Here is a 15,387-nt window from a genome sequence, read left to right as displayed (position 1 = left end):
TCTGGGAGAGAAAAGCTATTCGTTTCGATGTTTAAAGTGTAGATATCTTTGAAAGCTTCTGTTAAACAGGCTGGAGGTGTCTCATTGTCTTGGTGATATTAAACAGGGCAAATTCTGTAATCAAGCCAATCATGCTCCATGCAGGGAGGGGAAGAAGCAGGGAGAGGAGCCAACATTATTTATAACATCAGTACTGGTGTGCCAGCTCTCCTCAGGAAGGGCCGTACGTGCAGGCAGAGCCCTTAAGGAGCAAAGAACTGGAGAATAAAAAGGAAAAGTTGCATCTGTTGGGGGTGGTGTGGGGAAAGTGACAGTAAAACAAAACAAATAAACAAAACCAAATACTGAGAGGAAGAAAGGAAAAGGATTTGGAAATGCTGGAGAGGGAAGGACAAGCTAGCAACAGTAGTACCAAGCAGAGCAGCAATCCCATTTATTGATGTAGCTTCAGGGGTCAACTTTTCTGGATCCCCTTGGGATCAAACTAGGAGAAAAGTCCACAACCTGCTCTGCCACAGCCCTGCTTTCCACATAGTTGGCAGATACTGCAAAACAATCTCATCTGAAGACAAGCAATAGCTGCCAATGCTGTGCCAACCATGGACTACGCAGCAGAAAAGGGAAGAGAAATTCTACCAGGAAATCTCTAAGTACCAGCCAATTTCCCCTGCAAACAGAACAGAAAGTAGGAGTTAGTCGCTCAGCTTTAGCACTCCTGTCTCCCTGGGCATAACATATACAAGAATTGGAGAGGTCTCTTGGCAAAAAAAAAAATCATCTTCTAAACTCTAAAGTAGTGACTCTCTTCATTTCCCAGGGGGAGCAAAACCAGCTTTGCCTTTCCACTCACTGCCCTGCGCCCAACTCCATGGAGCCACACACATGTCTTTGAGCCTGGCTTTGTTGGAGCGCAAATCTTGAAAGGCCTTTCTTATTTCTACTCTTCCTATGGCTGTAATCTCTCCCCATGTAAATAACAGCAATAGCATCATGATGACTGAAGCTTCCCACCCTCTCAGTCTCCTTAGCCTCCAAGCTGCAAGCTACCCACTCCAAAACTCTTGGCAATAACTCTTCTCTAGTGAAGGGTGGCAGTCACTAACTTTCCAGCTGTCCCAACACTTTCCTTTGCCCCAAGAATGCTGTAGCAAGCTCTTCCTCTGTTCTCCAACTCCATCCAGGTATCTTCTCCACTTTTCACCCTAGCTGTATGGGGAAGACAGACATATTCTCTCCCTTTCTGGGAGACTGAATTATCGCCACTTATTACAAACACTGTGACACCTCTGAAGCTACCCAGCACTGTCTTATTTGGCAAACTTCTGGGCTGACATTTTCCAAGACAGGTTTCCAGAATTTTTGGAAAGTTCAATCACAACAGTTCAACTGTTAGACAAAGCAAAGTTCAGGAAAATGAAATCACTTCTCAAGTTAAATAAACAAACAACTTAAGCATTAGTGGAACCTATTTCTCCTCCTTCCTCTTTCCCCTTTAGGCTTACTTCACAGTAACAGTCAAAGTTTGACCAAAGCATTGGCTTTATGCCAGGACATGCATCAGCAGCTCAGCATGAGATTCTGGAAGAGCCAGAAGAGGGGGAACAACCTAGCTTGCTCAATGCAAACATTTGTTAAGACCTCTTTACCACAGAAATCATGAGTCAGGGGATGCTGGGATCTGCACGACAAATGCTCATGTTGACTGTGTCCTCTCGGGTCACAGACTGAACTAATGCTGCTGCACTTGTCACCCTCTTTGGATAGCAACAGATGTTTGTGCAATGGACACGTAGCAGGTGGAATACGAACACATAAGAGGTGGCTGAAGTGGTATAGTTTGAAGGCAGACCAGCCAGCATCTTCCAGTCCACTATATGATGCAGGTGGCAGGGGGATTGGAAAACAGATCCCAAATGACAAGGTGTAGAACACCACAAACCTCCTGGAAGTCAACGGCGGTACTCACTTCGTGGAACACAGAAGATGAGGTGCTGGGAGCTGGTCACCCTGCACACTGAGGGAACAACATAAAGCCCCTCCACGAGTAGTCCAGGAGGTATCCCTTCATTCTCTTTTAGAAAGAGCCATTGCTTTTGCCACTCTGCACCTCTTCTACGGTGTCCAGTAGACCAAGTGGAACCCTGATGCGCTAACCAACCAAAGGCTATAGCTGCTATAAGGAGATGGAAGGACTTAGTCAAACACCTGGCAGAAAAATACAAAGCCCCGAGCAAGCCCGCAAACTAAGTCAAAGCAAAATACCCTCAATACCCAGATAGAAACAACTAGTCTCCAAGAGGAAAGCTACTCTCATGGATAAGGTAGGTGAACATCACACCAGAATGCTGCTGTGCCTGTGGGATGCTAAGTGAATTACTTAGAATGACATATAAAAAAAAAAAAAAAAAATTGTTTGCAATGTTTTCCATTTTCTAGGTGTCTGACTGGAGTGTTAACTCTTGGTTGCAAGTGAAATTAAAGGGATTTTACTTCAAATGCGAAGAAAACTGCATAAAAGTCAGAACCTTGTTTTGCAGAACATTAAACATCTCACATTAAGCACCCAAAATTAGCAGATGCCTGTCCTGTAATCTGTCTGCCTTGATTACCTGTGGTTAGTGAACATACCATCCTCTTATCTTACAGGAACATTGCAAGGATAATTAAGACCTGTGTAGCATTCCAACTGTATTTGGAGTTAATGGTCAGGCCAAAAGGAAATGAGTACTCTTGTACTCAGAGTTTGCACAGTGCCCTGTAAAGAAGGTGTACACATAGTTCTAGAGATAAAATACTGAATCCAGTGAGTATTATTCACTATATACACTGAACAATACAGGAGCCCCATAAAAAAAGCTATGACATGATTGAGTAATTGAAAGTTATCACAGAGATTCAAGAAAAAGCTATAGGCACAAGGCAAGGCTGGATAACCACAGTCATTTCTTAACTTCTGAATGACTTCACAGACTTAGTATTTCGTCAAAGTGGTGTACACAGTGCACGTGTTGTGTTGTTACATACAGTTAACTGTTGATTTCTAGATTCTGGTCATAAAGATCATCTAAAATTTGCAGAAGTAATTGCAGGCACCTAAGAAAGAAGTAAGAGGGCAAGGAGACAACTATAAAAGCAAACTCATGTAAACAAAAAATGTTTTCTGCTAATCGAGCATAGTGAAAAAGAAAATAGAAAAGACATACATCCTGGTATTTCCGGTCCAACACGTTTTATGTGCTTGGCTCAGCACAGTGTATTTCACACTTAATTTTTTTTTACTGATGTCTTTTCCACTAAAGCTGAAAACATAACTACAGTAAAAGCCATCTCAGAACTCGTAACAACAGAAAGTTTCACTTGTTTGGGAAATACTGCAACCATATATAAATCAGTCTCTCCTTGTCATGGACCATCCTCCATGAGTGGCATTGTCATTTGTGGACTAATTACAGACAGGACCAACTGAAGCGCTTGAGGTTCACAATTAAAAGTCTAATCTGTATCAGGATACCTCTTTCTTTTGGAAGCCATAAAACATCTATTTATAGTCAGAGAGAAGAAAGCAGCCATTTATGCTAAAAATTACATTTAAAAAGGCAGCCTTCTAGCATTATTAAGGTAACTTTGAAATTAACCACTGTTAAATGCTTATGAGGCAACGTTCAAACAAATAAAGAACAAGATTGAATATTAGGCAGTGTCTTTTCCAGGCTTCCACTCACAAGCACTATGACAACTGGTTCTTTGAAGATAACTCTCAGCCAAATGTAGTCACATAGGATTTTTCCTTCATCCTGAGAAACATAACCTGGAAATCTCAAGCCAATATTAAAATGTTCTTGGAGCTTTGGAATTTATTAATGATCATTTCTTCATTCAAAAGTCTCTTACATATCACAAGAATTCTCATCTTGTGAGATGAAAAAAAGCATCTCAGAATTAATAGACTAAAGCATAAGCAGCTAAATATATTCCATACTTCATAGTCAACTAAAATTAAGCAAACATCAATGATATATGTACTTGATAACACTTTAAGAGATCTTGACAATGCATTTTTATAAATGAGAAAGAAGAACCAGAACACTGTCTCAAGTAGCCTTCTTAATCTAACATTCATCCTAGAAAAAGGAAGGAAACATGATACGGTACTAACCAATAAAGAGTGATAGAAGGATGTACTCAGTGAACGCTAAGTAGAAATATTTTGTGGAATTTTTCTGACACTTGAAATTGTTTTGATGCAAGATAAATAAAACTGTCTGATAAAGGTGGTGGTGTTGATTTATATCTACACTGATATCTGTAAAATATCTGTCTTTCTCTCCCCTGACATCTTAATAAGAACAATACAAAGACAACATGTAAGTTAAACCACTTAAATGACGGATTTCAAAGTGTCATTTACAATGTGGGAATTCAAGGTTTTTTGGCTACACTTCCTTAGAAATACAGTAGGAAGGAAGTGACAGTTGTCTTTGTGCTATTAAGCATTTTCATGAATGACTTGGGGAAACAAAAAGTTTGCAGATAACAAAGATACTCAGGGAAACAGCAACATGGGATTGAAGTGCTCTGCAATCTAGGAAGCGAAAGGATAAAGAGAAACAAAGGTTGAAAATCAAACTGATTAATTCAAGCTGAAACTAAGACGTTTTTGACTGTGAAGACAGCAGAGTCAATAGTCATATACCAAGGCAAGCAGCAGACTCTCTACCAAGACTACTGTAAAAACAAAAATAGAAATTTTCCTTAAGTTCCAAGCTATAGCCATGCTACTGAACCTGAAGAAAAAATAAAGCAATATAGCCTGAAGGTCCACATGAAACCACAGGTCAGGCTAGGTGGTCCTTTCTGAACTTTGTATCAATCATAATTGATTATATAGATAGTTATTTAGAGAATAGTCAAATTTTTGTAAGAAGTGGCCATCTCCCACCCAAAGTCACCATACTTCAGACCTGGCAGTTTTAATTACTTTTATTCCATTTTCACAGAGTGAAGGAAACAGATCTTATATTCTAGACGCTTAATCAAAGCCTTCAACCTACCTGAAAATAACTCCTATTTTCCTTGAGAAAGGCAATGACAACCCACACGCACAGATGTATCAATGTTACATTGTAGGATGTTTTGTTTCAGAGTCTCCTTTCCAAAATACCTGGTGTTTAGAGATCCTCTCAACAGCAATCAATCACTAGTTCTCTCCACTAAAATTCACAAACGGTGAAAAACTGAAGCTTAAAAATCATACACACAACTCTTATCCCTGAAGTTTAGGCTTAGCAACAGCTAGAAGCTTCAATTTAGCTTTAAATACACAAAGTCAGTCAGGCTTTGCTATATCATGTCAGGTAATCTGTCCTACAGTGCTCGTAGCCCTGTCTTTGCTCTCTGTTAGAGCAGTCTACCCCTTGAAAACCTACAAGGCTTTATTGACTTCAAAAAGGCAGGAAAGAACTCACTGATTTTGTAGATTCCAGAGACCCTGAAGATAGGGTGTCTCGGCTGCCCCGACTCTTGGAACTGAGATGGGGTGAGGATGATGGTGAGTCATCAATATAGGGCATCATATCATGATGTCGCCTCTGTTCTTCAGCACGGTCTGCATCATAGGCATAGCCAGGTGGTGTGCCACTGAAGGAAGCATCTGTAAAACACAGAGGAAAAATCTGTGTGGTCAGAGTCAAGCTGGACAGGAGACAGGCTGGTCAACCAAGGCACTGCCTGCCTCCCAGCTATTATGATTACTTACCAGTAAACCCAAGGTCAGTGTGGTAGTTAAATATAGATCAAGTGGAGGCATAAATTTAATCAAACTCATGTTGTCACCAAACGTGCACTTCACTTATTTTAAGTCCTAATAGATAAAGTCCTTTCTAATATCTAACATTGGTGTTCATTCAATTACAGCTCCTTCTCTCAAGTTTTCCTTCAAAAGCATTAGCATCAAAATAAATCCTTTTGCAGGTTCCATGAACGTTATGCAGTCTGGGTTTAGGAATGTAGTGGGTTAGGGTAACAGACTCTGTTTTTTCCGTAGAACAAGAACCGATGATGCCCCTGCCAGTTCAGCAATCAGTGATAGCATGTAGTATGTTTCTCCCCTGAGCTATGTAACTCTTTCCAGATCTCTCAGGAACAAGTGGACTAGGAAAGAAAGGTCTTCCATGTGAAGTGAACTGGCTACTACCAAAAATAAAATCCCAAGAGGCCCTCTTCTATTGGCTGCTCCTCCTCCTCAATTTTGAAAGTAACTCCTTAAACAAATGAACAAACCACCATCCTGCCCCCTCCTACCCATCTCGCCCCCTCAAAAAAACACAACAGAAAAGGATGGTGGTATGAAGAGTCAAATTAACCATTATTGCATGAGATATCAACGAATTTCTGCAGGAAATAAGTAGTAAAATTGATTCTGGTATCTTTAGTAATTGCATACAGAGACTGTTTCTGCAAAAATCTGTATTAAGGACACACTGAGCAGCTCCTGCTACTATAGGTGAAAAAGGTCCTTTACCTCTCTGCACAAAGAGATACACACAGAGGACCAAAATTTGCTTTCTCCACAGTGGCACCACATCACATACATCTTACCTGAGAGATGCTGGGGACAACCTCACCTACTAATTACATGGGCCTGTGAAGCACTTTGACCTGTCAGTGCCCAGAAGTGTCCTGTATGTAACAGTAATAGTCATGCATGGGCCACTGGACACAAAACAGCAGAGTTCCTCCTCCTCAGTTACAAGTCACAAAATGCAACTCTTCTCCCAAAACCGAAAAACAACCACAGGGAGATAAGCTAGATCTGCTTTTAGCAGGTGAGCCTGATGGAAGACAAAGCCACAAAAAAAAGAAGAGCTGTTTTGTCTTATGAGCTTAAAATTACACTTTAAATTCATACTTGAACACAAGTAGAACCAATTTTTACTTGTTTTCACAAATATCCAGGTTCTGTGAAAATAATAAGCAGCAGCTGCCAAGCATACTAATAATCCTGTTACACATCACTAAGGCAGGGTGGAGGAGTAACATTTTAAAGCCCACTTTCCTCCCTCACAGTAAACTCAGTTAAAGCATGACTCATTCCAGCAAAGGATGTGAACTTTGTGTGAAACAGAATAAAACTTGATCCATGTGGCTTATTCGGGAGGGAGAGCTGGTCAAGGGAATTTACGCAAACAATATACTGAAAATCCAACAATAAACTCACTGTGGAAGTGAGCCTCTGTCTCGGTTCGTACCAAATACCACCCGGCTAAATAACAGCTGCAAACAAGGCCTTTAGGCTGCTGAAGGACCATGGCAATATTATTTTAACAAGCTCAATGAGTTTTATGTCACCCACCCGCTCATGGTATTACCTTGTGCTCAAGCTCTCAGAGCTCTTCAAAAGACTCATTAGATTGTGCAAGACCACAGGAATGGAGGAGGAAAGAAAAAATAAAAAAAAAGAAAGTGGTACATGTTCTCTGGAAGGTACTTTTGTCTAGAGGTTTCCAGAGCTCCCCAACCATTTAGAAAACAACCTATTAAGTTGATTTGGTAAACGGAGGCTTGAAAGGACTTAGATATCCCAAAGTTGGATAATGTCTACAACACCTACAAGCCAAAAAAATCTCATGCTGGAATTTTCAAAAGCTCTTTGGCTAAAAGAATGTGGAAGAGAAGACAGCATGGCACTCACCTCGCCCTACCCGAACAGGCAAGGAAACACTGAAAAGAAAAAGTAAAAATAGCCGCTTTACACACAAGATGGATAGTCTTCTGTTTGGCTGGAAGGTTAAGGGACTGTTTTGACTCCAGAAACCAGAATTATAAATAGGAAGGAGGATGGTGCCTCCTTGCATCTCTGCACTATTATACCATATTAAAAACACCAAACACACCCCTAACACCATATAATTTCAGTGGAGACACCTGTTTTCCAATCAGCTGTCCCTTGTGCAACTGTCTAACTGAAGAAGGCTACAAGATATTACTGGCAATTTAACACTGGCATTATCCAAGGAGGAACATCAGCACTGGGCGCTTGTGTATGCTTCACGCCTTTGATCAAGCAAGAGTTCTTTTTCCTTCAGAAGCTTCTTCAAACCACTGTTACCCAAACCAGTTTCTCCTGCACACACACAGTAACAAGACTATGTTGCCATGCAGAAATCAAGGCAGGAATATTTCTTTCATTCCCAATGCTCACTTTCAAAATTTATAGTTTGCTCCACTTCTGTTAATGGGGGAGTGAATACAGACTGAAATATATTAGCAGAAAGGCTTGCAGTGAATCACAGTATTTTCACTTTCCTCACTTTCTCCTGCTAAAAAGCAGGCTTCACACTTCTACCTTCCATAACATAGAACATGTCTCCTACTGCACAGGGAAACCTTTATCTGAAACAGAAGGAAAGGGCAGGTGGAAAACTTGGGCTCAGAAGAGGAGATTTATTCCTAGCTTTGCAACAAGATTCAGTCTACCTTTGAATCACTTTGTCTCCCTATCCATAAAAATGAAAAAAACACATCTCAACAAGGAATTTATCAGTGTCACAGATTGCCATGAGATCTGTGCATAGAAAGTTCCACACAGAATTTAAAACTTCACTTCTGTATCCTCCGAGGATCCTTCACACATTAAAACGCTTAGAAGTAGTTATAATCTCTCTTCTTTCTATTGTTGCTGCATACAGCACTGAAATCCACCTATGGAGATTTTAATTATCTCCAAGGCAGAAGGACCTTCTTGCTTTTATCCTACCATTTTTTCCAACAGAAGCAAAGTATTACCGCAGCCAGATACACTACGTAAGTCTTAACACTAATAACAGAGGTAGACTCGTGTCTCTGTGATTAAAGAGACCACTGTTGCTAGGGAAACTAGGTTATTCAGATCTCCTAAACCAAGCACAACGCTGCACAGGCTGTTCCAGCTCTACCTGGGAGCAAAAAGACTCGAGCAGAGATTAGAGCCAGGAGCCCACCTGCTCAGACACTTCCAGCTGCTCTGGGTGCTGCTATGATAGATGGCAAGTAGAAACAGCAGCTGGGCCCAAGCAAGAGCACTTGGCTTCTTAGCCTGTGTCTCAGGTAGCACGAGCATTAAGAGGGTTCTTATTCTCCTTTTAGGGCCAGCCAGTGAGTCATCAATAACCAAGCCATCCAAGCCAGAGAAAGATGAGACACAGGAACAGCAGACAACTGCTGACAAATAAAAAGGGTAGGCACACAAGGATGATGGATTCAAACATGTTGCATTGAGACAGCACCAGAGAGAGATACTGAGGACACTACTCCACACGTGTCATGCTTCTCTCACCTCACCAGCACACCCCCTTTCTCCTCCTCTTTGGGTAACCTCTAAGAGATCCCACCCTGCAGAGAAGAGCAACAGCTGTGAGTTTCACAAACGAGCCCTCTCAGCTACCAAGAGCAGCTATTTCTACCACTGGCTCTCTCACATTCTCTTACAGTACCTCTCTCCTGCACTACCACGATCTTCAGGTGCAATGAAGATCACCTGTGGCCTCAACAGCTCATCAGCAATTCCCACATTCACTAAAAACCTCAAGCATTTACATCCACCTTTGGCTCTGACAGCAATGGCCTCCCTGGCCTTGCTTTGCTCCAGCTTTCGAGCCTGTTCCACCATGCCCCTACTCACTGCTTCCATCCTCTCACCTTTCTCACCTCTGCCCCTTTCATTCTCTTTCAGTTTTCTCAAACTTAATATTCCTTTTCTTTATTTTCCTCTTCCTCCCCTCTTCTAAATTGCTCCTCTCCCTCACTGTCTAAAATTTTACCTGCTGGGGGGCAAGAGAGAATCTAACTAATTTACAGTTAGTCACAAATTCACTTGCACTGAGGGAGCGCACAGCAACACTGTTCCCTTGTCCTGTGGCCTACACCCTTCCTGCTGGGTGCCACATTCATTCTTCAGGAATATGAAGTCAAGCCATAGGTCTAACTCGAAAGCAGGAAGGGAAAAAGAAATTAACTTCTGAGTAAAAAGAAAGATTAGCTGCTCTTAATCCCAGGCCACACAATGGCTCAAATGCATGTGTCATACTTTCACAGCATCACAACATCCATAGCTGCTTGAGAGGCTTAACAACTGCGTGCAGAGAAGCTTCCGAGCTAGTCAGGCTCCCAAGCCAGCTCTAGCTAATCCTGCTAAAAGAGCAGTGAAGCCACAGCAGCTCAGACCCGCCTGCCTAAGTAAATAACTAGAATCCTGGAAGGGGAGGGGGAGTTGCACCTCATGCCAAAGCCCCACATCACTGTGGCTTCATTGTAAACGGTACCACGGCTAGCACGGGTTTGTAACGTCTATACTCGCTCCAAAAACATTCCCGCAGCTGCAGAGCAGAGAGAGCTGAGGCAGTTTGCATCCTCCGACTGAGGGTTTCTATGCCAGGGAATGTGTGAGGCTGTAGTTTGACAACGCATTGTCTTGGCAGCAATAGGGGTTTAAGATTTCCCCCATCAAGCCATAAACCACTGTGTGGCCCTTTCTCCTCTTGTCCCCTTAGTTCTGCAACCCCACAGATGTCTACGGCCCTGATAAAGAACTCGGGCAGCTCAACAAAAAATATCTTTGACACTCCCCTTCTAAGCTGGATCAGCTCTCTGATGTAGTTCATGACACAGAAATCCAAACTGGAAGGACACATGCGTGATAGTCCAGGGGTGGGGATACTTAAAAAGCTTGTACTGCAATTGAAGATACCATATTAGCAAAACACTGCTTGAGTTTCTTTTAGGCTGAAGCTCAGTCAATTCCTGCAATTTACACATGCCTGGTTTAGGGATAATTTACCAGAATGTGACAGTTTGGTTTTGATGGCTTTTTGTTTGTTCATTTTATTTTTTTGTTGTTGTAACTTTTAAGTTACTAACATGCCTTACCAACCTTAGCTCCAGCTTTTACATACTACTGTTTGCTTGGTGATAAACAATACAGAATCCTGTCATTTTATCTCTTAGTGCTGGCCAGGCTACTTGGAGAAGGATCAGGGACTTGGGCCCAGTGCTGAGCACATGTAGAAGTACATCAGTGTGGATGGGCTGTGAATGCAGTTGCCTAGGGAATACAGCAGCACTTTCTAAAATAAATAGAAGAGTTGAACTACAGAGAACTAAGCATCTTGCTTATTTCCTTAACACCTTCTGAATCATCATCTCCAAAACCAGGAAATGGTGCATTTAATACTTTGTACACTTTTGCACAAAACTGAGATCCACAAACAATAATTATGCTGTCTACCTGTATCAGAAGCCTGTCCCAGAATGAAGATCAAGTATCAAAAGGAAAAAAAAAATTAAAAAGATACGTTCGCCATGTCAAATCCCTATGGCTTTATTCTTCTCAGACTGCTGAAGAAAAGGCTCTGCTAAGACGCTCTGTGTCTCTTCTCCATGTAAAGACAGTACATCTACATGTAAAGATGTTTAGTGAAACCTGAAACCCCCACTCAAATACAAAATCAATTCATTTGGCAACGAAAAGTCCCTTCAGTTTGCAAATTCATTCTTTAGTATTAGATGAGCATGAAAACAAAAAGGCAAAAAGTAAGAAGAGGTAGCTCCAAGCCTGCCTATGGCCTCAAACTGTATTCCTCCATTAAGCACATGAAGAGAATCCAACTATCAGTGCTGATAGACTCCTACAAGCTACCCTGTCATTTGCCACAGAAGAAGAACGTCCACAGAGGATGATCTTGCTTACCACTGCTGAACGAGCTGTTTGGGAGCACGGGCTGCAGAAGCAGAACTGCAGTGAGATACACAACACAGCCCACCGCAGGAAACTCCCATCAGCACACAAAACCAAGGCAGGGTTAAACCAGCACTTTCATACAATGCAGCCAAGCTGCAGTTTCCCTTCTACGGGCAGACGTGAAACGGGCTCTGGAAGTGTGTTGTATGTTGACCACTTGCAACGAAACACTCTTTTGGGAACAGGATAAAAGGGAAACAGTACCCCAGAAGGGAGCTTTCTAAATACATAGCTGGACACTGGAATGACAACTACAGCTTATACAGCAATCAAAAAAGAAGTTCTGTGAATCCAAAACGTCAGCGGATTTTCCTGAAATCACCATATCCATTTCAGGTTTGCATCCTCCCCTCTCCCATTGTAATAGGTCATCTTCCTGCAGCACGTTAGGCAGCTGCAGAAACGAGTACCTGTCACATGTACATTTTACCCAAAATTTAATTTTCTTTTAAGAGTAAGGGTGTGTTTGTGTGTGCGCATGTGAGTGTACATGTACGTGTGCATGCAGAGATTGAGAACTGCATCTTATTTTTGAGATGGCAGAAGGAGAAAGCAATGTACCTTGCACATGGAAGCAGCAATGGCAGCAGTTCTCCCCACCCTCCCTCCCCCGGCGGATCTCAGGCCATAGGCATTAACCAGCCTCCAAGAAACTTCTGGCTCTACCACACACGAGGTTTATCCTTGTAGCAGACAGCTCCCTTAAGTCTTTAGGAGATGAATTAACTGCAGTCCACTTTTAATCTCTTAGGTGTGTCAAACCCACACCACTAAACATCTAAAAATATGATCAGAGTTGTTTAGTCTGCCCATATATGCCATGAAGAACTCATGCAGAGCCTAGAGGACAGGTCTGATCTGTTCGTAGCAGCCTGTTACTGAGACATGCTGTTGCATTTTGCTCTGATTGGCGTTTTCCTGAGGACAGATTTAATATTCATAGAGATCTAATATCCGTGCAGAATGAGGTTCCGTGACCCAGCCGTGATGGGAAAGCCAGGACTGCTGAGACCATTCTGCACCTCAGGGAAGCCTAAGGCATCCTCACGCCCGACAGAAAGAACTGCACACTAAGGCTACTGAGAGAGTCGTCATCATGAGAGAAAAATTCAGGAAGCTCACCTGCTCACCCAAGAGAGTCCATCTTCTACCAGACAAGACTGCACTGTAGCACGCAAATTCCAAAGATTTCCCTTCTGCCAGCCAGCACAACTTCCCTGCTCCTCATCTTTGCTTCAGACAACTCCAGCATAGCAACCACAGAGTGCTACATACTAAGGAGTGTTGACCAAGCTGTCATCCACACATTACATTCAGCCAGGCTTTGACACAGTGCGTGCCACAGAGGTCGGCAAGGGAAGAGTAGCAGAGGTGTAAATTCCCATCTCTCCAAGACATCTGACACTTGGATCAGTTTCAATCAAACTGACGCACTGGGAGGAAAGCACAACCATTGCACACCACAAACTAGACAGAGGAGTCCAACTGATGATAACAGTCGTGATTAGGAGGAAAGCAAGTTACACATTTAGAAGTTGTGGCCTTTCAAACACAGGGTGTCTCCACAGCAATTTGTAAATTTCAGGATATACTACAAGCACCCTGTATATAATTAACGTTGGGAAAGAAAGTTACACATAGTTACTGCAGAAGGGAAGAATTGAACATTTCTCTATGATGCCTGACAATGCCTATGTCCTACTGGCTGCTGTACGCCCTCCAGAGCACTTAGAAGGTTTATTCATCATCACTTAGAGCCCTAAACATCAGTGAGCAAACACACACATATGAATGAGGTATGTTCCCAGCATAACTGACTGCAAAATACTGCCAACAGGTACAGACAGAGAAATTCTGGTCAGGGCTGAATTCCAGAGGTTCCATCCATTCAAGGGAGAGTGTGAGAACACTTAACTCACAGGGCAGGCAAGGGCCCAAAATAGTGAAACTCCTGTTGCTTTTTTTTTTTTTTTTTTTTTTTACTGTTTCTCCTAAATGTTTACCACTAAGTCATATCGCGCAAGGTAACACCCCGAAACCTGGATGAATACCTCTCAGACTCTTGCCTTGGAGAGAGCAGACAGTGAATCTATTTCCATCTAGGGTCTATGTCTTTAGATTCCTCTCCTGTTCTGTGTTTTCCCAGGCAGGCTTGAAAGGTTTCCATGTTCAGTTAGTGTCGGCAGTCAGGCCACTGGATGTTCTTGGCAAAGTAAATCCCAGAGCAAACTGGAACACCTTTCCAGTTTTCTTTTCCATTGCTTACTCAGGATTAGTTGTTCTCATACACTGCAAGTCTAACAGGCAGAAAGCAAATTTTAGGCCTGGTCATTCAGAATTAGGTACTTTTTTCAGTATAAAAATACATGGACAGGCAGATACATCCATAAGTACATGTGACTTTGCACCAAAGGCACCAGGAGCTTTAGCACTGACTAGCTCTGCGGTGAAAGCTGACTGTTTGAAACAGAGAAAAAGTTTCCATGAAAAATAAGGTTAAAAAACCAAAACAAAACCAAACAAGTAAACAACAATGAACCACACATAGCTGTGAGGAGAAGAACCTAGAAGTCAGACTGTTTCCCAACAAAAGCAGGGGCTGCATTAGGAGAGCTAAAGTTTTAGGATTCAAGCGGTTTCCACTCTCTTTGTAGGTTCCTGTCCATGTCGTCTCCACTGTCCCATAACAGACACGTTTGCAAGGAGCACACACAGCAAACCAGAGCAGGAGCTGGCTAAGCTAAAAAAAAAAAACGAACCAAAACAACACAATGAAAACCCACAAAACCAAAAACAACTGGCAGGAATGATATTTTATAAGCCAGAGCAGCTCCCTATTCCGTTTCACTGCTCATCTCCACATAACGCAACAGCATAACTGAGCACAGAGGTGGGATGGAACGAATGTGACTGTTCAGGTCAGTGCTACTGCTGTGCTCAAACTACAGCCTTGGTTTTACTTCTAAAAAGAAATCTAGTTTCAAAGCCTAAAAGGAAACTGTGTGTACTAACTACATGGGGGGAGGCTGCTTCTCTCATACCTCGTGTGGCTCTATCATTTGTCAGGTGAACGGATGAAAATGCCAGCCCTGATCAGCATGCTATTTACTACTTTGTTCTTCACAGTTGTCTCAGTGTTTTGCAGCCACTTCAAACAACGTTTGGCAACAGGAATCTCCAGAGAAGTAGAAGAGATTAGGAAATTAATAGAAACAAAATGGACCAATTGCCACAGCATGATCTGTTAATAAAAAAAACCCACAATGTATATATTCCATTTCCTGCATTTAACTGGAGCAGACCAAAAGTCCTGCCATGCAGAGAGGAAAGCGCCTGTTAAAACAAGAGTTTAACTGAACTGACAGGTTTGTGAGACGGGAAGGGAGGACCAGCCCTAGGTAGCAAGCGGTATTAAAGTTGACTCAAAAAAAGCAGAAACAGTAAACGCGCCTGAGAAGAATACTGTTCTGTTTCTAGATCTTCAGCCTCTTTCAGGATGAGTTATTTTGGCTTTTTTTTTTTTTTTTAATATTGTTTTGTTTTCTCACTCGTGCAGCTAGGACACTAAGCAGCCAATAAAGCTAGCCATCATTTTCCTATTTACACTGTAAATC

The 15,387-nt window shown here is 42.2% G+C and overlaps 1 protein-coding gene across 2 annotated transcripts in view; it reads right to left on the bottom strand.

Moving 5' to 3' along the window:
• The window catches only part of BCR (BCR activator of RhoGEF and GTPase), a 97,317-nt gene that overhangs the window by 42,403 nt on the left and 39,527 nt on the right, over positions 1 to 15,387 (bottom strand). For both annotated transcript variants that reach the window (XM_086623289.1, XM_086623290.1), the window contains one exon: positions 5,466 to 5,650. In XM_086623289.1, the coding sequence (XP_086479415.1) occupies positions 5,466 to 5,650 (185 nt within the window). The remainder of the gene's footprint in view (positions 1 to 5,465; positions 5,651 to 15,387) is intronic.

Source organism: Tauraco erythrolophus, chromosome 19 (assembly GCF_009769465.1).
Source record: "Tauraco erythrolophus isolate bTauEry1 chromosome 19, bTauEry1.pri, whole genome shotgun sequence".
Taxonomy (NCBI): Eukaryota; Metazoa; Chordata; class Aves; order Musophagiformes; family Musophagidae; genus Tauraco; species Tauraco erythrolophus.
The sequence above is the reverse complement of the archived record's forward strand: the minus strand, read 5'-3'. Positions and strand labels throughout refer to the sequence as shown.